Source organism: Centroberyx affinis, unplaced genomic scaffold, assembly GCF_046629955.1.
Source record: "Centroberyx affinis isolate AG114_WGS23_722 - 3 ecotype Tasmania unplaced genomic scaffold, CSIRO-AGI_Caff_v1 ptg003704l_1, whole genome shotgun sequence".
NCBI lineage: Eukaryota > Metazoa > Chordata > Actinopteri > Beryciformes > Berycidae > Centroberyx > Centroberyx affinis.
The window spans coordinates 68,083-89,682 of record NW_027281595.1 but is presented as its reverse complement, the minus strand read 5'-3'; the positions used below and the strand labels follow the sequence as shown (position 1 = coordinate 89,682).

Here is a 21,600-nt window from a genome sequence, read left to right as displayed (position 1 = left end):
CTTCAGGCTCAAATATATCTCATAAACTTTCTGGCGTTCTCCGATATAGTTTACTCCATTCACTCTTTGACATTGAACACTTTCAGAAATCCAAATGTATGGCTTGCTGGTGCCCTAGCACTTTGTTTTATTTTTATTTATTTTTTTTACCAAAAAGCTCATATTATGTGCAGAGTCAGAGGAAATACAGTCAACTCAGCTTGGTAGCCATCTAAGCTACTTTCTCTTTTCACCCTTACTCAGTTTCTCTGATCAAAAAGTTTATTTATCTAGCACGTATCTATAGAAATAAATTTGGCAACGCATTCGAAAGAAAAGGTGCTTTCACACGAACCAGTAAACTTTACTTAAAAGATACTTTCAAGTGTTCATTTTATAATTTGGGCTCGTGCAAGTTCCTACACAAAACAGTCTAGTTTGCTACAAAAAGTAAAGTAAAATAGATAGTTCCGGTCCTTTGTTCTGATTGGCTGAGTCATGTTCGAACCGTTGTGAAATGCCCAATAATCTCACACACCTATGATCGCATTACAGTTGATTTAAATATTACTACCAATGATTTATGCACTACCCAAAAATCACCACTCATAGAATTTACGTGTCGCTTAGCAACCCTAACAAACGCGGAACAGTGAGGCTTCTTCTTCCCGGAGAGAGTAAACTTTTCTATTAGTTCAGTGTACCGATATCAGAAAGTATCATAACAAAAGTAACGACTTGTTTTTGATTGGTAACTGAAATATTATAATGAAAATTAGATGGTAGTTCGCTTGCATTCCTCATTGGAAAAAGTAATAACATTACTGTTACCACCCAACGATGTTCTTCATTAGTAAGGAAACGATAATTAAAGTTCATAAATACAATAAACTTAAAAACATAGATATAACGATAAAAAGTTTAGCAAAATCAAAATTTGATATGATATGATGTTGTACACCGGGTTCACGATAACAAAGATCGTCTATGTTTTGGAAGATGAATCACTCATAGGCTAGTTAAAGGGGGGGAAAAAAGAAATGTCCTTCCTTCTGGTCTACGAAGTGGGCGTTAACCCTCGTCCATGAGGTTTCCTCCTGCAAACCTATCACTGCTACCTTACAGTGACTGGTACAGACTTGAAATACAGTTGTGTACAGTTGTCTAAAAAACAAAACAAAAAACTACACATCACGACAACATAAATCATAGCTCTGGATGTTAACAATGCATAAGTGTTGTGTGTAATGTCTGACATTGACAATGTAAATAACTTAATTTTCTTAATTTAACAACATTTCTGTTTATTATCTCATCTGTACACCTGATAATATTAGATATAGGCCTAATAATTAATTCAGAGACTGACACCAAAACCTGACATTTACAATTTATGTTTTGATTGTTGAAAATGTTTCTGCTATTAAACTATTGTAGGTTGTCTATGTTTGACTAGTTATCCGCAGGGAACATAAGGTAGATTGTCAGTAACACTTAAGTGTTTTAGGGTGGATTTCTCCTTTAGGTAAAGACTGAATTGTCAGAAATGAAACTCTCCACTCTCCGTTGTGAGAGTTCTCCCCTTTTTTTTACCTCCTCTCAGACAGAGGGCGGTGGGCACTGGGCACGTGAGAAAGTTTAGCAGCTGTCTAACCGGGGCTCGTCACTGCGTCAGCGCGCATCTCCACTCTGATTGGCCCGCTCTTGTGCAACTGGGTAGTCGTATAAACTCAGCAGTTTGAAGGAGTTGGCAGAGTCTCCTGCACGGATCGCATCAGTCTCAGGGGGGCAAAAAAAATCTACTGAGCATCGGGGTGGGAAGAGGATTTTTCTTTTCTGCAAACTGTCTTGCGAGTGATTTAAAGATGCAGAGCTGTGCCAAGTCCTGGGGAATCATCTTCGCCAAGTCGCTGAATCCCCATGCACCTTGCAGGCATCTGTGTGGCAGAAGCCGCATGGTTGGGAAACTTCAATGCAGGATCCGAAACAGCGAGGCATCCCTCACAGTCCGGGGTCTCCGCACGTCTGCAGTGTTCGCCTCCAGACAGATAGAGAGAATATTGCCCAGACATGATGATTTTTCTGAGAGGCATATTGGTCCAGGTGAGAGGGAGAAGAGAGAAATGCTGGATGCTCTCGGGCTTGAGGTAAGATCTTCTACTATAGCATTACACAATAGACAGTTTTGGTGGAAATCCGTGTTTTTAAATCTAGTTTGTACATGCAAACATTGCTTGAAATACTTGCATATTGATGTGCATATTGATGTGAATATAGCCATCTGCGCGCTTTTATTTATTGTAATGCATTGTTTCCAGTCGGTCGACCAGTTGATCGAAAACACACTTCCAGCCTCCATCCGTATTCAACGAAGTATGAAAATGGATGATCCAGTCTGTAAGTTTTCCTCCATTCGACTACACTTGTTATTGTTCATAACCTCTTAATGTGACATGCATTGTTTCTTGAAAATATTGCTGAAAGGGTTGCATAGCCAACGTCGGTGCAACCTCGGATTTAAAATGGTAATAATCTGTAAAATACATAATAAAAATAAGGCCGTTTCACTCATGTGTTAAGCTGTTTTGTAGGGTAAGGTTTTCCCACATAAAACGGGCGTAAAATCAAGCCAAGAGAGTGGCTGAAATGTAGGTTGCACTTCTATTGTGTGCCATGAAGCGCTCTCCCCTGTTAAGTCTTCCTTTGAACATATTTGGAGTTGTTTTTGCGAAACTCGGCGAGCGGCACCAATCTCCTGTTGGGAAGCCGATGCTCATAGGATGGCAACTGAAGTGTAAAGTTTAGCCTTGAGCTCCCGTCCCAAGTCCAGTTTAATCTGGTTACAGCGTTCACATTACATCACAGCTGAATGGGGTTCCTAATAAGGTGACTTGGGTGTTTTGCCTGGATTTTATTTCTTTTTTTTATTTTCCTTTTAATATTATGAGCAATGCATGCACATCTCAACGTTAGACACAACCCCTTCCCGTTAAGCGACTTTGTGAGACCTTTGAAACGTTTTGCAATCAGTGATGGGATTTTTTTTTATTGCGTATTCCCCGACAAAGAACGCTCGAGACGGACTGATCAGGCGGTCTTATCAGTTGCAGCGTGCAATGTAACACATTAAGGCAGGGAATGAAGTAGAGCAAAATGACTAAATATAATATAACCTTTCTTTAAATACAAATGAACATTTCACCGGAGTACTTTCAATACACGTATAGAAAGCCTCGTTTAAAGCTGAATAATTGATGGCTGACTTAATCAAAAATCAGCGTTTTCAAAGACAAATGAATTCTCTGTTTTTGATGTTATTTTGTCAAATTGGGGCTGTTGTGCTGGCGTTACTTTCTGACTGCAGAGCTGCACAATTAAAGGAATAGACAATCTACTGCAGAGTCATTAATGACACTGCTACCCCAAATGAACACAAGTCAGTTGAAAGTAGAATCATTATCTATATGAGACGATCAGCTGTAATGCTGGAGCGATCCTCTGGGAAATCCAGCAATTTTGGACAGATCAGTGCTCAGAAAAGGAGGTCAGTGGTCCCAGGTAGTGGGGGTTTTATAAGCCACCTTGCCTGCGACCCCCTTCCTCGCTCCCTCCTCTGCCTCTGTCAGGTTTCATAATGCAACAAGCCATGCTGAAGGAACAAACTGGAGGCCGAGCTGGTTTTTGCTTGTTCAGCTCTGGAGGGCTTCGTTTGCAAAGCCAGCGAGGGATTCTCTCTTCAACAATAGATGTGCTGGATGGTTCTGAATCAGGCTTTTTTTGTTGCTCTGAAGAACTCTGGGACCATGGGAAAACAGTCCTCCCTAGTGAAACAAGCACACACACACACGCGCGCGCGCACACACACGCACAGACAGAGAGCTCTGAACCTGTTGATGATCCACTAAATTAAATTTTTTTTTATTGAATTCAGTTGATTCAACGCCCCACAGCACTTTTGCGGAGTTTAATGCGCACCATGCTGCCTGATACAAGAACTGTAAATACATTGTTTTATTATACTGTTTATGGGCAAATGGTGCTACCCTCTGAAGACTAGAGGTGTCTTTCTGTTTTGAAAACGGGAGTAGTTTGGGCTCTTGGTTCAGACGGGCAGTATTGTCCATTCCTTGGAGTTGCTAGGCAGCCAGGGAAGGCCAGAGGAATCTGAGTGGCTGGGTGTGCATTGGCAGCGCTCCCTTACAGCAGTGGGGAATGAGGCTAAATAACTAGCCACTGGGAAAGAGCCCATATGTGTCTAGTCATTCTCTTGATGGGAGAAATGCATAGAAGGATCATGCATATGGTATGGATGGAAATGTGTTACACTGTCTGCTGAAACTATATGGAAAATATACAGGAGGAGGCATATCCTCAATTCAACAATGTAGTTTAGATTTTTCCCTATTTTGACAGCATTTTGCTCACATCTTCATTTTTGAGGGTGTTGTTTTTTTTTTTTTTTGTTTTCTTATCAGATATGTGGAGTGCCTGGCTGATTTAAATAGCTGCATGTCACGCTGATCTCTCTGATCTTATTAGTCGTACAGCCACTTCCCCAGATGAGAGAGGAGACGCTGTTCATTTGTCAAATCTTATGGCATCACTCGCTTGGCATTGGTCATTTCGCTGTAAAGTCTTGGACAAGTACCTGAACTTTAAATTCTGTAATTGTTGTACAATTTCCCAAAGACCCAGAGATCCTCAATTCCTTTTTAAATAAACCAAATCACAATCACACACTGGTTATTTTGCAGGTGAGAATGAGGTTCTGGAGTCTCTCCAAAAGATTGCATCAAAGAACAAGCTATGGAGGTCCTACATCGGCATGGGCTACTACAGCTGCTCAGTACCGCCGCCCATTCAGCGGAATCTCCTGGAGAATTCAGGCTGGTAAGTGGCTGTAGTCAACCCCCCGCCCCCCACCAAAAAAAAAGAAACCTTATGGAAATTAGAGGGTGTTGTGTGTCCTGAGCTGACCCCTTCTCACACTGATGCCTGCATAATTAACTAATGACTGTCAACCTCCATTTCCAACACCGATCTTGTGTTGGAATGCAACTCCACATTTTTGTTCCATTTAAAGAAGTTTACAAGTGTTAAAAATCCCAGTTCTGTGCAGATTTCTTTGAGTCGGTCAAGTTGTATAGCAGAGTAACATTTTTATTTACAGGACTCTGCTAGTCATTACAAACTTAATTGCTATGCTGCAGAATAACGTGCCTTTAATAGGAAGTCTTGTGACTTGAGGCTTGAGCTCCCACTTTGGGTTTACAATGAATTGAGTGACTTCACTCATGTGAGATCTTGTGAGCTTCTCTCCTGTCATGTAATGCTTTCTGTTGAGTACGGTGTCCTTTCCACCTTCTCCAAACTAACCAGTCTTGCCCATGCATGTCCACTCTGAAAATCCTCAGGGGGAGGAGGTGAACTTTTGAGGAAATTCCTTGGAAGAGAGACACAATGTATTCTCCTGTCTCAGGTCCTTGAGAACCAGCAAAGTTCGGGCTCCTGCCCAAGTGTCCAGACTCGCTCTGTTGTCTCATTGTGTCCCTCTTGTCTCCAGGGTGACTCAGTACACGCCCTATCAGCCTGAGGTCTCTCAGGGTCGCCTGGAGTCTCTGCTCAACTACCAGACCATGATCTGCGACATCACCGGCATGGCTGTGGCCAACGCCTCCCTGCTGGACGAGGGCACAGCTGCTGCTGAGGCCATGCAGCTCTGCCACAGGTAGATACATACTGACCAGGAAGACTGCCTCAATCACAAGGAGCCACATGGAGAAGAATCCTTCCTTAGAATAAATTATGTTGCAAAATGGTACCTAATCCTATGAATTAGAGGTAATTACCCTGAGGTAATATTCATTGTTCATCTCTCACCCACAGGAAGAAAATAAGAAACCAAAAAACCTTCAGTGAATGCATACATTTTCAGTACATAGACATTTATATTTTAGGCATGTCGTTGATGCTCTTATCCAGAGCAACTTACAATGAGTGCAACGTAAGGATAAGCTTCATGTTTTTGGTCACCAACATTACAGATGATCTAGGTTCAGAGCTATAGTGCACTGACAACAGATGTAACAGAAAGTTCCTGGATGCTGGAATGAATATGATTGAGAGGTACTAGGAAAAGGAATGAGAAATGAGAGGAGAAGAGAGGAAAGATATTTTATTATTAATATTTTTTTTTTTTATCTGGATGAGGCCTGACAGGATGGGATGCTGTTTTATGGTCACTAATCATGATTTGTGTCTACTCCCCACAGACAGAACAAAAGAAGGACCTTCTACATTGACCCACGTTGCCATCCCCAGACCATTGCTGTGGTGCAGACCAGAGCCAAGTACGTATTAAACACCCATGATAATACACACACAAATCAATGAATGCATGATCTCTCTTGTGCATCCAAGTTATATGAAAAACCTATAGGAAAAACAAAAGACAAAGTTGATTTACCACATAAAATACAGCAGAATCATACTGAAGCAGTTTTTAGGCAAACAAGAAACAGAAAATTCCTTTCACTATTTGAGGCTGGTATACACACACTAACACACTCTACCGTGTGCCATTGTGTATCCATGGTTAGTAGACACACAAAATGATGATCTCCCTTTAGTAAGCAAAGCACCCTATTCCTTTGGCTCTCTCCAACTGCCCTGGTGCAGCTACATTGGGGTGAAGACGGTGCTGAAGCTGCCTCATGAGATGGACTTCAGTGGGAAGGATGTGAGCGGTGTGCTCTTCCAGTACCCAGACACTGACGGCAGGGTGGAGGACTTCACCGCTCTGGTGGACCGCGCTCACAAGGGAGGGGTAAGAGAGCTTTTCCCACAAAAAGATGGTGAGAGAGGATGAGAATTTCTTTAAAGCTACACCAGGTAATTTCGCAAGTTGGCGGCTCCAAATGGCAGGGAGAAGTGAATTGGAAAAATTTGACTTTCAATACCCAGAAATCATGTGTCAGTGTCAGTAAACTGCACACAACACACTCATGTTTACCAACCCGGCCAGTTTGTCATCGCTTTATACCAAAAGAAACCAAAGGGAAGAGAGAGGCAAAAGAGTCCAGCTTTCTCTGGGCAGAGCGCTCGCTCACTCGCTGCTGTTTAGGGAACAGTTTGCATTTCATCCTTAATTTCTGATTCCCGATTTGGTAGATTGGTGTACATACCTGGCACCAGACTTTTTAGTTGTGGAAAATAGGCTGTCTGAATTAGAATGCATGACACACTCTTCTCTATTGCAGCTCCACTTTGGAGTTATGCTGATGAGACTGGTGTATTTTTACATAAAAAAAAAATAAAAATAAAAATAAAAAATCAGGTTACAGTTAAGACTTTCAGACTTTCACCAGCGAGCTGTGACACTGTGCTCTGACCTCTCTGGTGAACACACATGTTTCTCAAAGGAAAAGTAAAGAAATGTAAATAAATCAAATTCCTAGTTGTAACATGACAATTTGTGTGCCCCCAAAACTGCAAAAAAGTAAAAATTGTAGTCAGAAGAATTGTCTTTGTTTTAATGACCAAAGGGAGTAGTGAGCACTGATTTGGTTCCCACGGCTCACTTCATCTCTCCTCCCCTGTCCAGGCCCTGGCTTGCTGTGCCACAGATCTGCTGGCCCTCTGCGTGCTGCGTCCCCCTGGTGAGTTTGGGGTTGATATCGCTCTCGGCAGCTCCCAGAGGTTTGGGGTGCCTCTATGTTATGGCGGTCCCCACGCCGCTTTCTTCTCCGTTAAAGAGAACCTGGTCCGGATGATGCCTGGCAGAATGGTCGGAGTCACCAGGTGAGAGACATCAGTCGTGGGTCAATGTTGCTTAAAATGATTTTATTTTCTGTGTAGAAAATGCACTATGCACAGGGGAACCTCATAGGGGAACCTCGGAAGCTTCCTTGAGGAACCCCTTCATAAAGGGCTCTTGAACCCTGACAGTACCTCTATGAACCGTGTTGTGTTATGAACCATCAACCATCTATGTGTGGATTCTTCAATTTTTTGTGGGGGGGGGGATATTGCATCTAGTTAAGACCCCTAAGGTGCTTATTATCTCCCTTGGATCATAGAAGAACCCCAGAGAGATTAACCCCATTACTACGTTCTTTACTTTTTCAGAGTGTGCTGATTGTGTTGTATACCATTTATGGGATCTTTTCCCTTCCAATAGTCCTACTGTGATAGACTCAATTTGAGTATAGGACCTATCATCAATAGTGTGCCCAAAAAGTAAAGCCATGTATTTGTGTTTTAGGGATGCAGCTGGTAAGGAAGTGTATCGGCTCGCTCTGCAGACCAGAGAGCAGCACATCCGCAGAGACAAAGCCACCAGCAATATCTGCACCGCCCAGGTATGACCAGGTTTATATTCTGTTTATTTGCATGTACAAACAATAAAAAAAAAAAGTAGAAGATACAAACTGTGTGGGTGAGGGAAGGAAAACCCAAAGGGGGTCATAAAGACATCTCACCCCAAAAGAGAGATTTCTGGGGGTTTTTTTTTCTCATTTTATTCAATAATGGCTTCAATATCTTTTAACTCTATTTTATGCAGTAAATTAAGGTTTTGTAAATTGTGTGTTTTTTTTCTGTTGGTCAATAAGTACCTTTTTCATAACTGCTATTCCAACTGTCCCTTCCAGGCTCTGCTGGCCAACATGGCAGCCATGTATGCTCTGTACCATGGTCCACAGGGACTCAAACACATCGCTGAGAGGACTCACAATGCTGCTCTGATCCTCGCTGAAGGTAAATTAGTATTTTCTTTTTTTTTTTTTTTTACATGAAATCAAGCTGTCTGAAAACAGTCTTTCAGATTGTTAATTTATTTTAAACTGTGCATAAACAGAGAGTACAAGGCAACAATAAACGCATCGTCCACCATGAAGGATGCAGTCTGCGTCTGGCCCAATTAGTAACAAACACGTCACCCTGTTTGGACCTATAAATGTACTACTCCATGGGCCAATTAGTGTTAAGAGTACATTATTTTCCAATTATGTTAATATCCAGTTGCTGGACTCATTGGTGTCTGAGATGTTGTGTATCACACATGGACAAATTAATTAACAAAGGAAATGCCTGATGTGTGGGATGTATAATTTCCCCCAGTTTTATCAAAGACCAGTCAATGGTGTCTGAGATATTGCTTGTGACACATGGATGGACGACAGAAGAAAGGAAAGAATGAATGAACAGAGGATGTAGCGAGCCTCATTGGTCAGTGAGTCAATCGGTGTCATTTTGACAATGCCAGGAAGAAATTGTGAGATGCCTCATTTCACCCAAATTTCATCAAAATCAGTTTGTGTGTGATGGACGGAGACTGATCCATAGTCTTCACCCACATCATGCATCATAGGGGACAAAAGCAATTGTGCAGAAGAAAATATAGGCTCTACAAAAACTAAACCGCCACCAACCTCCCCCATAAAGACAAACACTTACACTCTCTTAGGTGGATGAATAGCTGAACAAATGTGTAACCATTCTCTCCCCCACTGTGCGTTTCAGGGCTGAAGAGGGCAGGCCACAGGCTGCACAGTGAGATGTTCTTCGACACTCTGAAGGTCCACTGTAGTGTGGCAGCCAAGGACATCCTGGAGAGGGCTGTGCAGAGGCAGATCAACCTGCGAGTCTACACCGAGGGAGTGGTGAGAGAGAACCCCATTCTTCTAGATTTTCAAAGGATCAACAATTCATGGACTGCTATTTCTAGGCTGACGTAGACTTGTGGTGTTGGACAAGTCTACTCACAATGTTGCAAAGTCCTTTTACTTACATGACAGGGAAGAAGTGACTCCACAGCCATCTGTGATGTTTATGTACATTTGTCTTTGGTTTACTACTGTGCTAATTTTCAAACCATGGTGGGTGGGGAACCTTTCATCTAGCAAGAGGCTGTAGAGTAGGCAGACTTTCACTGTGGTAAAATTGTGAATTATAATCTAAAAAAAAAAAAGACAAATCGAATTATATCTGCAGTTCTGTTGTCTCGCAATTTTTAAGTATATGAAATATGTTTCCCTGGGCTGTTAGAGCCAGGACTTAGTGCAGCTAGTCTCATCTGAATAAATGGCAACACACTGGAATAAGACAGCACTCTGAACACAGAGAATAAGGTGTTGTTTTTAATGTTTTCTCAAATTATTGGTCCCAATATCATCATCATATATATATATATATATATATATATATATATATATATATATATATATATATATATTTTTTTTTTTTTTTTTTTAATGTCTGGGAGGGCTCTGTCGATGCTTAATCATAGTCCAAAAGACTGCAGCAGAGAGATGATAAACTTCCGTGTTGTTTTTCAAAACCTTAGAGTTTTACTGTTGTTTGAGATTGTTCTTATATCCCCCTCTTCTCTCTCCACAGTTGGGCGTCTCTCTGGATGAGACTGTGACTGAGAGGGACTTGGATGATCTGCTCTGGGTCTTTGGCTGTGAATCTTCAGCTGTACGTTGGCCATTGCATGCATTTTTTTTTTTTTTTTTTTGGTTCTTCTCCTTTGTCTGTTTTCATAAGCGCCTTGGGGTCCGCTTTGCATCTCATCTCATTCTTTTTATTTCCAGGAACTGATTGCTGAGAAGATGGGCGAGCGGGTGAAGGGGATCATGGGAAGCGCTTTCAAGAGGACGAGCAAGTACCTCAGCCACCAGGTCTTCAACAGGTTGGTACATCTCAATGAATTTGCAACCTCATAGCACAATGTACTGTAGCAATGAGAACATATGGCACAGTTGTGATTATGGTATGCTCCTTATATCGATCATCTGGTATTGACAATTTTTTTGTGGCATAATCACATATCATAATCACATTTCCATACTGATTGTCTGATATTAAGCCCTGCTGCACTTGCTTAGCTGGTGTTAATGCTGCTTTTATTATTGGCATACCAAATGGACACACTGGCATCGGAGCATGTTAGCCCTCAGTTAAACCTCCCTCTGTCACTTTGGTTCTTCCCTTTCTCCAGCTACCACTCCGAGACCAACATTGTGCGATACATGAAGCGCCTGGAGAACAAGGACATCTCCCTGGTGCACAGCATGATCCCACTGGTTAGTCTTAACCTGAAGTCAGAGACAAAGGCCCAGCATCCCACTTTGATACCGTATCATGTCATATGCGTTGAGTTATGTGGTGATAAATGTTCTTTTCCTCTTCAGGGCTCCTGCACCATGAAGCTGAATAGTTCTTCGGAGCTCATGGTGAGTTGATCAGCCTGTCTGACTAATGCTCACCGCTTTAGAGCAAATCAGATACTGTCAGTTAAGTGGTTTTTAGAAAGTTGCCTATTTGTTATTCAAATGCCCTAGTCTCCTGTTCTCCTCTCCTTTTTAGCCCATCACCTGGAAGGAATTTGCCAACATCCACCCCTTCGTGCCTCTGGACCAGGCGGAGGGCTACCAGCAGCTCTTCAGGCAGCTGGAGAAGGACCTGTGTGAGGTGACGGGCTACGACAAGATCTCCTTCCAGCCCAACAGGTAAGGCCCATCTTTGTCGCAACTTCATTATCTGTGACAGAAAATGAAGTGGTGGTATTCATGGAACTGGCTCATCTGGTGGCTCTAGTCCTGGATGTGTGGTTCTGAACTTTTCTTGCTCTTAGTTCACAAAAATAGTCAGGTTTGATTTTCATTTTCCCTTTCCAGGCCATTTCAGTCCCTTTCCAGGCCGTTTCAAGAAGCAAATATTCATTATTTCACAAATGAAAGCCATTTCTGACCAAGCATGAAAGCATAATAATAAATTATGGGTTAGAAATGTAGTTTTGCACATTCCATAAATCATTTTATGACCCCTCAAAAATTCTGTCACAAATGAGGATCACTACTCTAGACTAATGATTATTTCAATGGATGAAGCCTGTTAAACATTTATTTCAGTGTAGTTTACAATTCCTGTGTGTGGACCACGGCCCCAGAAACATTTATCAATGTTTACAACATTTTTATGTAATTTTCTGTTCATATTCAGTGGTAGAAGATAAATTGTACCATCTGTTTTTGTGACTCCATGCTTGTCTTCTGCGGTTTAGTAAAAAGAGGAAAAGATTGCACACCCAAATCAGGTGCCAACCATTGGAGTAATAACAAGGCAAAATTGTAAAAAAGATTGAAACTTGAAACCTGGTCCGAGCACCAGGCATCAAACATTTTAACTTTCCCTCCTGTGTCTGAAACTTAAATCAGGCTCTAGTAGTCAAATGTAAGGAATTCATTCTGATACTTCTCTTTGGGTAATCTCTTTGGGTTTCAGCTGATGAGGCGCAGCCACCTTTGCTGTTTATCACCATTTAGCTTATCAGCAGCAACGGGCTTATGAATAGCACACCATGCTAGATTGGCCTGCAGAGATAGCAGACAGCTAGCTTTTCATCACATTCTCTTTCTCTCCCCTTTTGGTAATGTCTGTGGACTGGTCTTTGAACTGTGCTGATGTAAGGGTGTGTGTGTGTGTGTGTGTGTGTGTGTGTGGTGCATGACCATGGTGTGTTTGCCTTGCTTTACAGTGGTGCTCAGGGAGAATATGCCGGCCTGGCAGCCATAAAAGCCTACCTGAACTCAAAGGGAGAGCGCCAAAGAACAGTAAGTGTGGTGCTGCTCAGAGAGAGGATTGTCTCATTTTACAATTTAGGCTTTTGGCTGATTTTCTCAGCCAGAGCAATTTACAGTTGAGTGCAGCCATAGAATAAGCTTCAATCCCCAGATTAACTACGTTGTAAGCAAACGATAAGAAGGAAAATGAGGATCAGAGCCCTAGTGCCACATTCACTGATCCTCAGCAATTCACAGTGAGTGCAACAGAGTGTAAATAAGCTTAAATGCCTGGAAGTGAGGGATGAAAGAGTCAGAGCCATAATTCCCTGACAATCACCCCCAGTATTTTGTTAAGTAAACCTGATGCCCTGAAGCCCCTGCTCTGTCCAGAAACTTTTAAAATACATTTTGACTTGGGTTTGTGAGAAAAGCCCAAAAGTAATCATGGTAAACCTCAGTCGCTTGAAAAGATGAAAATGATTGTGAAAGCAACAATTTGAGTTTTATTTTCAGAAATCTACAAGCTCTCTGTTATGACCACAGTTACAGGACTGATATCTAGTGTGATTTATCACCAGTAGTTTCTTTGGCTGATAGTGCTAACTGAATACCTGTTGGCAAAGGTTAATGAACAGCATTGGCACATAAGCCGTAGGGCATGAGCTGTATCAGCCAGCCTTCCTGACAGTGGGTTTTATTGTTCTTAGGCTGGAACGGGTCGTTTTGACATCACAGACTAATAGCGCTTCAAGAATCCTGCTTAGAAATTCCTTCAGTGTCCTAATGTCCTCAAGCTACTGCCAATCAGCACAAGGCGAGATAGGACAGCCCCCCTGAGATAAGACCCGCTGGCTCAAGTATTTCTTTAATGACTCCCTCATAAGCACAACTCAGATAGTGGCCTGATTCCTTGAAACAGTCAAGGTCCAAACTGACAGTCCTTTGTACAAATAAGGGACCGAAAACACCACGGTCTCACTACAGGTTACCTGCTTTCAAGATTCCATATTTGGTGGTTTTAAGACTTTGAGAACTGCAAGTCACTGGTGTAACACTGTTTTCCCAGTCAGTCATTTGTCAATGTTACCCAATCCACAGGTCTTACTGCCCCAGTGTCCTTGTGTGACTAAGTTGCAAAATGCCAGAAGGGTCACCCTAATAAGGAATAAGATCAATTTGATGACCTGTATTTAGGTAATACATTGATGTCTATGGAGGGCTGTTGGCACAGATCAGAATTTAACCCAAAAAGGCTATTTCCCCACACAGACTGAGCCTAGTTTTGAACTGAAAAGCACTGATATTTTTTTTTTTTCATCAGGTTGTGATTTAGGCTCTAATAGCACTTAATCTGGTGTTAACACTAGAAAGGCCAATAGAAAGGCCTGATGTTTTAAATTTTAGTTTTGAAATATCTTTGCTTTCAAAAGGTCCCAAGATCCACTTTCTGTACAAACCAGGGTTGTTGGATTTTCAAAATCAGGCAAGGAAATAATAGTTAAAATTGTATTTACCACCTTCAATTGACAGCTTGTTGGTCTTCTCTTAGACCCCTAATCCATTGGCTTTTCTAGTGTTAATGCAGTGATGTTCTGTTCTGCTATTGTTGAATAATAAGAGGTTACTGCACAGTATGTAAATACATTTTCTTTTACTTAATATATGAAAACCCTGCAAAAGGCATTTATTTAGAAATGTGCTCCAACTTCTTGCTATTCAAGTTTTGTTGCTCAACAAGTCCAGGTTAGGGTTCACTCTACTTCTGTTTTTCTACTTCTGGGTTAGGGTTCTGCACTGCTGACATTTCTCTCTGCTCCAGGTCTGTCTGATCCCCAAATCGGCCCATGGCACAAACCCGGCCAGCGCTCAGATGGCCGGCATGAAGGTGCAGGTGGTGGAGGTGGACAAGGATGGCAACATCGACCTGTCGCACCTTAAGGCCCTGGTGAGAGCTGGACTGTGTTCAGAGGACCGTGTAAAAAGTAGAGAGATATGTCAATGTTCAGGCTAGGTGCTGCTGGGTGAGAGTCAGCTGAAAGTGGAAGACCTGCACCCTGTCAGCTGCTGTTTCATGACCCGAGTACCTTCTGGCATGCTCAGGCCCACGGAACCTATTCAAACCCTACAATATTATTCTACAAAATATCCACCAAAATATCATTGTTGTCCTACAGAGATCTTGAACCTCAAATTGATGTACTAGTATTTGTGAAACCAGGGTCTGAAATTAACACCTGCCCGGCGCCAAATGCTGGCAAAATGTGTCTTAAGCGGATAGATCAACAACGGTCATCCATCATTGGCTGGTAACTTTTTGAAAGGATAAAAGTTGAAAGCCTCACTTTGGTTTTTGCCTGTTCACAAACTTTGTCCCTGCTGCTGACCGCCTTACACTCTCCGAAAGTAAAACAATGGCTGTGTATCTACCAGGCTGCTGATTGGCTGCCTGTTACTCTGGCTTTACACATAGCAGTACAGTCTAAACCTGTGCAAAAGTGGTGTATGTTATTTATCATATCACAGTTCAGAAGCCACAGGCCAAATTTTCCTCAGCACAGCAAGGCGGGCTATGACTGACAATGCCTCCATAATGTAATTTTGCTCAAATCCATGTTATATTATTATTGTCTCCAAACCCCTGATCTCTTATCCATGTCCTCTCTTGTAGGTGGATAAGCACAAGGCGAGCCTGGCGGCCATGATGATCACCTACCCCTCCACCTTTGGTGTGTTTGAGGAGAATATCAGAGACGTGTGTGAGCTGATCCACCAGAACGGCGGCCAGGTCTACCTGGACGGTGCCAACATGAACGCCCAGGTGAGAGAGAAACGGCTTACTGCTGGGTTGGAGGCAGAAGAAGTTGGTTTCTGTGGTTTAATTTATAAAACTGAACCTCTGAATGCGGTTCAAGGCAAGTAAGGTATAGTTTCTTGAAACTTGTGAGGGACTTTTAGTTTCCACAGCGGGGAATTGCTTGTAATTACTTGTCAAACTAAAGGCTAATAGGATAAGGGTTTATAGATATGCATTATTCCGCAGTGTAAGCCAAAACAGATTGACCTTTGATGTCTGTAATATACAGATGATGGTCTTTACGTCAGCACTGCCTCCGCCAATACCAGGCAGACTGTGGACCCTGCCCCCTCTACCTTCCTCAAGATGCAAACCCCTTTCTCAAGCCCGTCCTCCTCTACTGATAGTAGCCACTAATGTGACTCTTGGATAGTTTAATCAATTAGATAGGTCAAAGTAAAGGAAATCAACATTACTTGTTCTATAGAAGTAGATATTTTTACTAAAATGACCCAAGATTTTTTTCCCCAGTTCTGAGTCATTTCCTCAATACACACACACAGAAACCACACGAAAATGATTGTTTATCCAAAACCCTCAGGTTTTTGTAGACAATGTCCTACTTGATATTTGACTATATTGTCAAAAGTATTGATTGACATGCATGCATTATCCCAATAAATTAAACCAGAAATTAAATCCTCACTACTCAGTAGAGTAGGAAGTGGGAAGTTTAGTAGTTTATGGCTCCAGGCCATAATATCTACTCATGCTTAAATTACTGTTTTGTTGTTTTTCATGGTAGTTAATTACCACAGCTAAATTTCCACCAGGTAAATTTTGCCTTTTGCTGGTTAGTTTGTCTACTAATCCACTCTGGTAGGTAACCGGACATCATTGGAGGTCCTATTCTGCTCTGACTCATTCTAATCTAGCTGAATGGTAAAATGGTAAACATGGCCGTTGTGTCCATCACACAGCAAAGTTAGTTTCCTGCCTTGCTCTGTCCTCCAGGTGGGTCTGTGTCGTCCTGGGGATTACGGCTCTGACGTGTCTCACCTCAACCTCCACAAGACCTTCTGCATCCCTCATGGTGGAGGAGGACCAGGCATGGGGCCCATCGGAGTGTAAGTCATACATGTGCATCACAGGAGAAAATAAAAGCAAATGTGTAGGGCTGCAACTAACGATTATTTTCAGTATAGATTCATCTATTGATTATTTTTTCAATTAATCGTTTAGTCTATAAAATGTGAAAATAATGACAAATGCCCATCACATTTTTCCAGAGGCCAAAGTGATTCTTAGAATTGCTTACCTAAGACTGATGAAAAAAAGAAAACCCCAAAGTATTCAATTTATAATATGAAAAGCATTTGTGAAGCTGTAACCAGCAAATATTTGGTATTTTTTCTCGACAAATAACAAACAATTAATTGATTTATCGAAATTCAAATCGATTAATATTCTATTGATCGACTAACTGATTTGTTTCAGCACTACAAATGTGAAATTGGAGCTTGACACACACACACACACACCATTTTATCACATTGAAGTTCTGATGCTGAATGTAATCCTCTTTTGAAAGAGAAATACAGCTCATTTAGTTGAATTGTGTGTGTGTATATTCACACACCCGCACATTTCTACATGCAGATCAAGTCCAATCATCAACATCACCTTCTGTCACATTTAGGCTTTGAGACTAAACGTAATGTTCTGCCCTTCATCAGGAAGGCCCACCTCGCCCCGTTCCTGCCCAGCCACCCGGTGGTTCCCATGCAGTCGGTGAACAGCAGCAGCTCCCTGGGCACCATCAGCGCCGCACCCTGGGGCTCCAGCGCCATCCTGCCCATCTCCTGGGCCTACATCAAGGTCAGCAGAGCTCCTCTGTGGTATTGATGGCTGATGATGTGTTGGTGTCAAGAGAAGACGACATAGTCAGGATCTTTCTCAAAATGCGTTCATGTGTCCTCCGTGACGCGTTCGACATAATATTTAACTCCTGTAGTACAATTCCAAAACAAAAGAACACCAAGAATGGGTGAATAAAGGATGAATGATGATCCTGGAAGTTTATTTGCCATCGGAGGACGCATCGGATGGTGACTTGGCCGACAAAAGCGAATGGGAAGACCCAAGATTCATTGCAAGAATGACACATCGCATACAAACAGTGTTATAGCCTATAGTATAGAGACGGTTGAATCAGCTGGGAAAATGAACAGCTTTGCATCTTAATTGATCGTGTGACGTAACGCCTACAGTCCATCTCAAATTGGAAAAAAACTGCTTACTGCTGATGTTCTTGAGAAGTAGAGAATTTTTTTTTTTTTAAGCTTAAGATGACTCCTTCAATAATAACCATCAATACTTATTACTTTTCATGCCAGCAACACTTCTCACTTCTCAAACTTTTCAAATGTCGGATAGTCTCATTTTAGAATAAAACTCTTCACTGGAATAGTGCAAAACCTGAATAATACACTTCACCTGTTGACATTTCCCCTGTTCATGTGTGGCGTTGTGTAGATGATGGGATCCAAGGGACTGGTTCATGCTACAGAGGTGGCCATCCTCAATGCCAACTACATGGCCAAGAGGCTGGAGGGACACTACAAGGTCCTCTTCAGGGGCAGGAAAGGTGAGGCATTTGCAAGCATTGAAAGCAACCATGTTCCCTCCAGTTTCCCATCCCAGATATTCTGTATGTTGATACACTTCTACACTTCCAGGGAAATTCATGAGAAGGTCTGCAGTCAGTTTTTCCATGTTGAGTAAAGATTCAGGGTGTGGTTAAAACAGTCTCTGTGTTGCATTGTTTTAATCAATCAGCTCATGTCAGAACTAAAATGTTCTCCCTGATTTTTATTGTTTGGGTCTCAACAGGTTTTGTGGCACATGAGTTTATTCTGGATGTGAGGCCATTCAAGAAGACTGCTAACATCGAGGCAGTTGATGTGGCAAAGAGGCTGCAGGACTATGGTGAGCTGAAAATCTGCATTACTCCTTAATTATAATACACAATATACGTCAAGGGCTGGGAGCCAGAGGGCCGTAAGTAGATTTTGGCAAACTTTACAGGAGAGCTTCAACAAAAAAGTGGACCTAACTTCAATCGACTGTTGTAAATATCTTTTGTTAATGAGAATGTCATCACATGAATGCGCAAATAAAGAGATACTTGCACTACTAAATAGATATCCTCAAGAGCTTTTATTTGATATATATATATATATATATATATATCTCTTTGGCTCAAACTTCCAGTTATGTCCTTCTGGCTGCTCGCCATGCTTTTATCCATAGTGCCTCACAATACCAAGAGTGTGTATAGGTTTTTAGCATGGTTGGTCCCAGTGTGATTGAGACCCATAACCCTGGCAATGTTAGTACCATGCTCTAGATACTGAGCTATATAGGGCCATGCAGTTTTAATGTCCAGAACAAAAGAAAGTTGATTGTGATTTCTGTCCTGGGCGTCCAGGTTTCCACGCCCCCACCATGTCGTGGCCCGTGGCTGGAACTCTGATGATCGAACCCACCGAATCGGAGGACAAGGCCGAAATGGACCGATTCTGTGACGCGCTGCTGGGAATCAGACAGGAGATCGCAGACATCGAGGAGGGCAGGATGGACTCCCGCATCAACCCGCTCAAGGTACACCGCTGGCTCGATTCATGTTTGATTGTGTGGGGCGAAAAAATGCATTATAACGGATAAAGAGCTGTGACATGTAGCCTGTGCTACCATCTGAGGTTCTCACGTGTGTGTGTGTGTGTGCACAGATGTCCCCTCACTCCCTGGCATGCATCTCCTCCTCCACCTGGGACAGACCCTACTCCAGGGAGTATGCTGCTTTCCCCTTGGTGAGTGTCCTCATCTCTCTGATTTCACCACACACTCCCCTCCCCACCGAAGCAACTTTTCTGCAGTGTTAAAGGGGCATAGGATAATCTTATGGTCTTTATCGGCCTCTAGTGGTGAGCAGTGGGAATTGCAACATTGATGGACTTAAATTCCTCTTGCACAAGTCTAATTCCAGTGGGTGGGAAGTTTGTTCTAAAATGGACATATTTTATGGTCATTTTGTGCTGATGGGCAGTAAAAATCGTAGTTATTGTCCTTTTTTTTAAAAAAAAGTTTTAATAAGTCGGTATCTCTAATAGACCTTTTTAATCTGTGATCCTTGGGCTCAACTGTCTACCCTATCTAGTCTGGACTCAAGACTAAAGTGCAGTGGTCTCACTTGTCTTTAACTGGGCATGGCTGAACGTGCACACATCAGATTTTGCCAGCATTTAGATTGGATGAATCAGACCACCTTGAGATTGAAAAGACAAGTAACTGCAGCAAACGTGAGTGAGGTTTTGCCATCAGAACCCTGAGAAGTGGAGTTACTTTGAATACAGTGTTTTTGATTTTGTCCACTTTTGAAACTTGTGGTGTTCCTTGCGTTTTTATTTTGTAACCACTTTTTCTTTTCTTCACGTTCTACTTTATGTATATTACTATTCCTTGTTTTTTATGCCCTTTTTTTTTGTAAAGCACTGTGTAAACCCTGCTTTTAGATGTGCCCTATACACTGCATGTACAAAATTCTAGGGACACTTAATGTTTTCATGAAGAACAGTGATGATGTGAGTCCAGGTAAAAGCCATGATCCCTTATTGAATGTATACCAATCATAAAGGAGGAAATTAAGAAAAACAGACTAGTTGGAAAAAGATTTTTAGGGATTTTTTAGACAATTGAGAAGATTATTACTATTAGTCATTCGAATATGGGAGGTGGCAAACCCACTTTGCTCTCACACTAATCCTCCCTTTCTTACTTGCAGCCCTTCATAAGGCCCGAGACCAAATTCTGGCCGAGCATCTCCAGGATCGACGACATCTACGGCGACCAGCACCTGGTGTGCACCTGCCCCCCCATGGAGGTCTACGAGTCTCCGTACGAGGAGAATAGAGCCTCCTCATAGGCGCTCTGTCTGTCTCACTGCAAGGGGGTTTCCCCTTCTCGAACTATTCCATTGGTCCAAAAGGTGCAACTTTTGCTCTCCCGGGTAGCAAAGTAAACGCACCCTGTGACACTGAGGTCTCTCCAGTATATGAACCACATCACCGCACCTCCGAATTACTCTGAAAATCCCTCAAGAGCTGAGCATTGTTAATTTCTGACTCCCGTCTCCTTATAATGCCCTCGGTGCCTCTATTCCATGTTGTATAAAATAACTGCCTTGACTTTCCCCTTGTTTTTTTTTCTCTTACATATCACAGTGGACTGACAAAAACGTAGGTGTCAAGTTGTCTTGTAGGCTTTTGTTAATATTTGCATCCAGTGTATGAAAATGTTTAAATGTGTGTTGTGACATTCGTCAGCCAAATAGATGAGGCTAGTCTTAATGTTAATTTTTTAATGAATTGTTTTCTAATCTTAATTGTTTTGTCTGTTTAGAAAAAAAATGGCTGTATTAAACATTTTTGTCTTTAAGTCTTTTGAGTGTTGAATGTTTTGTGTGATGGCAGGTAAGATGCACTACTGGAAAACAGCAGAAGGGATTAAGATTTTTCAGATGAGGCAACATTGCCACCCAGTAGTGACTCATAAACCACTTTCTCTCATGTGGACAGTCAACACAGTCAACACTGTCAACACCAGTTTACCTCACACTGACAAAAGAGTACAAGACGTGAAACAGCTCTGTTCCCGTGATTCCCTTGTCTTCAGCAGTGAGTCAGCAGGTCTTTTATCCCCATCTAATTGGCCTGTGCAGCATAACTGTTCCAGGAACTGTCCACCTCTGTTCTAGTAACTGTGAAACCATGAAGGCTTTGTTTGCCTCCTACATTCACATATCCAGTATTCCCACTGTAATGCTAAGTATTTACCCACAATGAGTCAGCTCAGTGAGAGCTTAGCTTGATGGGAATAAGGGTGTGTGACTGTCGTTTGAACTTTCACTCTTAAACAATTTGTACATACCCCAGATTCTTAAGACACTACAAATTGTCCTTGGTATCAACTTCATGGTTCGGTGACCTACTCCTGAAAGTTTGCCAAGTTTGTCAAGATCTGTTTGACTCTAATGTAGTTGAGCAAAGCTAAACCTAGATGAACCTGGCAATAAGGGTTACAGGAAAAAGTCACAAATGGAGTCATGTATTTAAAACCATCACTGCAGTGGTTTTATTTTTGTTTCAATACTACTAGCATGAAAATATTCCATATATTGTTACAGCTTTGATAAAACCT

At 42.0% G+C, this 21,600-nt stretch overlaps 1 protein-coding gene across 1 annotated transcript; it reads left to right on the top strand.

The window, feature by feature from the left end:
- The first annotated feature begins 1,844 nt into the window (after positions 1–1,844).
- On the top strand, positions 1,845–20,838 carry gldc (glycine dehydrogenase (decarboxylating)). The gene is made up of 25 exons (XM_071540657.1): positions 1,845–2,126; positions 2,298–2,376; positions 4,734–4,869; positions 5,543–5,707; positions 6,252–6,329; positions 6,658–6,805; positions 7,583–7,779; positions 8,243–8,339; positions 8,631–8,736; positions 9,502–9,641; positions 10,378–10,458; positions 10,575–10,672; positions 10,982–11,066; positions 11,175–11,216; positions 11,350–11,492; positions 12,521–12,596; positions 14,368–14,493; positions 15,217–15,366; positions 16,357–16,469; positions 17,079–17,220; positions 17,878–17,989; positions 18,235–18,330; positions 18,833–19,005; positions 19,134–19,214; positions 20,186–20,838. The coding sequence occupies exons 1-25, from the start codon at positions 1,845–1,847 to the stop codon at positions 20,324–20,326; spliced, it is 3,087 nt and encodes a 1,028-aa protein (XP_071396758.1). The 3' UTR covers positions 20,327–20,838.
- Positions 20,839–21,600: the final 762 nt, after the last annotated feature.

What these genes read in the sequence shown, in the direction of transcription:
- gldc (XM_071540657.1), top strand. Translation starts at nt 1,845, where the DNA reads ATGCAGAGCTGTGCCAAGTCCTGGGGAATCATCTTCGCCAAGTCGCTG. An exon ending in ATAGTTCTTCGGAGCTCATG is followed by an intron (nt 11,217 to 11,349) that starts GTGAGTTGATCA and finishes TCTCCTTTTTAG; the next exon opens with CCCATCACCTGGAAGGAATT. An exon ending in CCCGCATCAACCCGCTCAAG is followed by an intron (nt 19,006 to 19,133) that starts GTACACCGCTGG and finishes GTGTGTGCACAG; the next exon opens with ATGTCCCCTCACTCCCTGGC.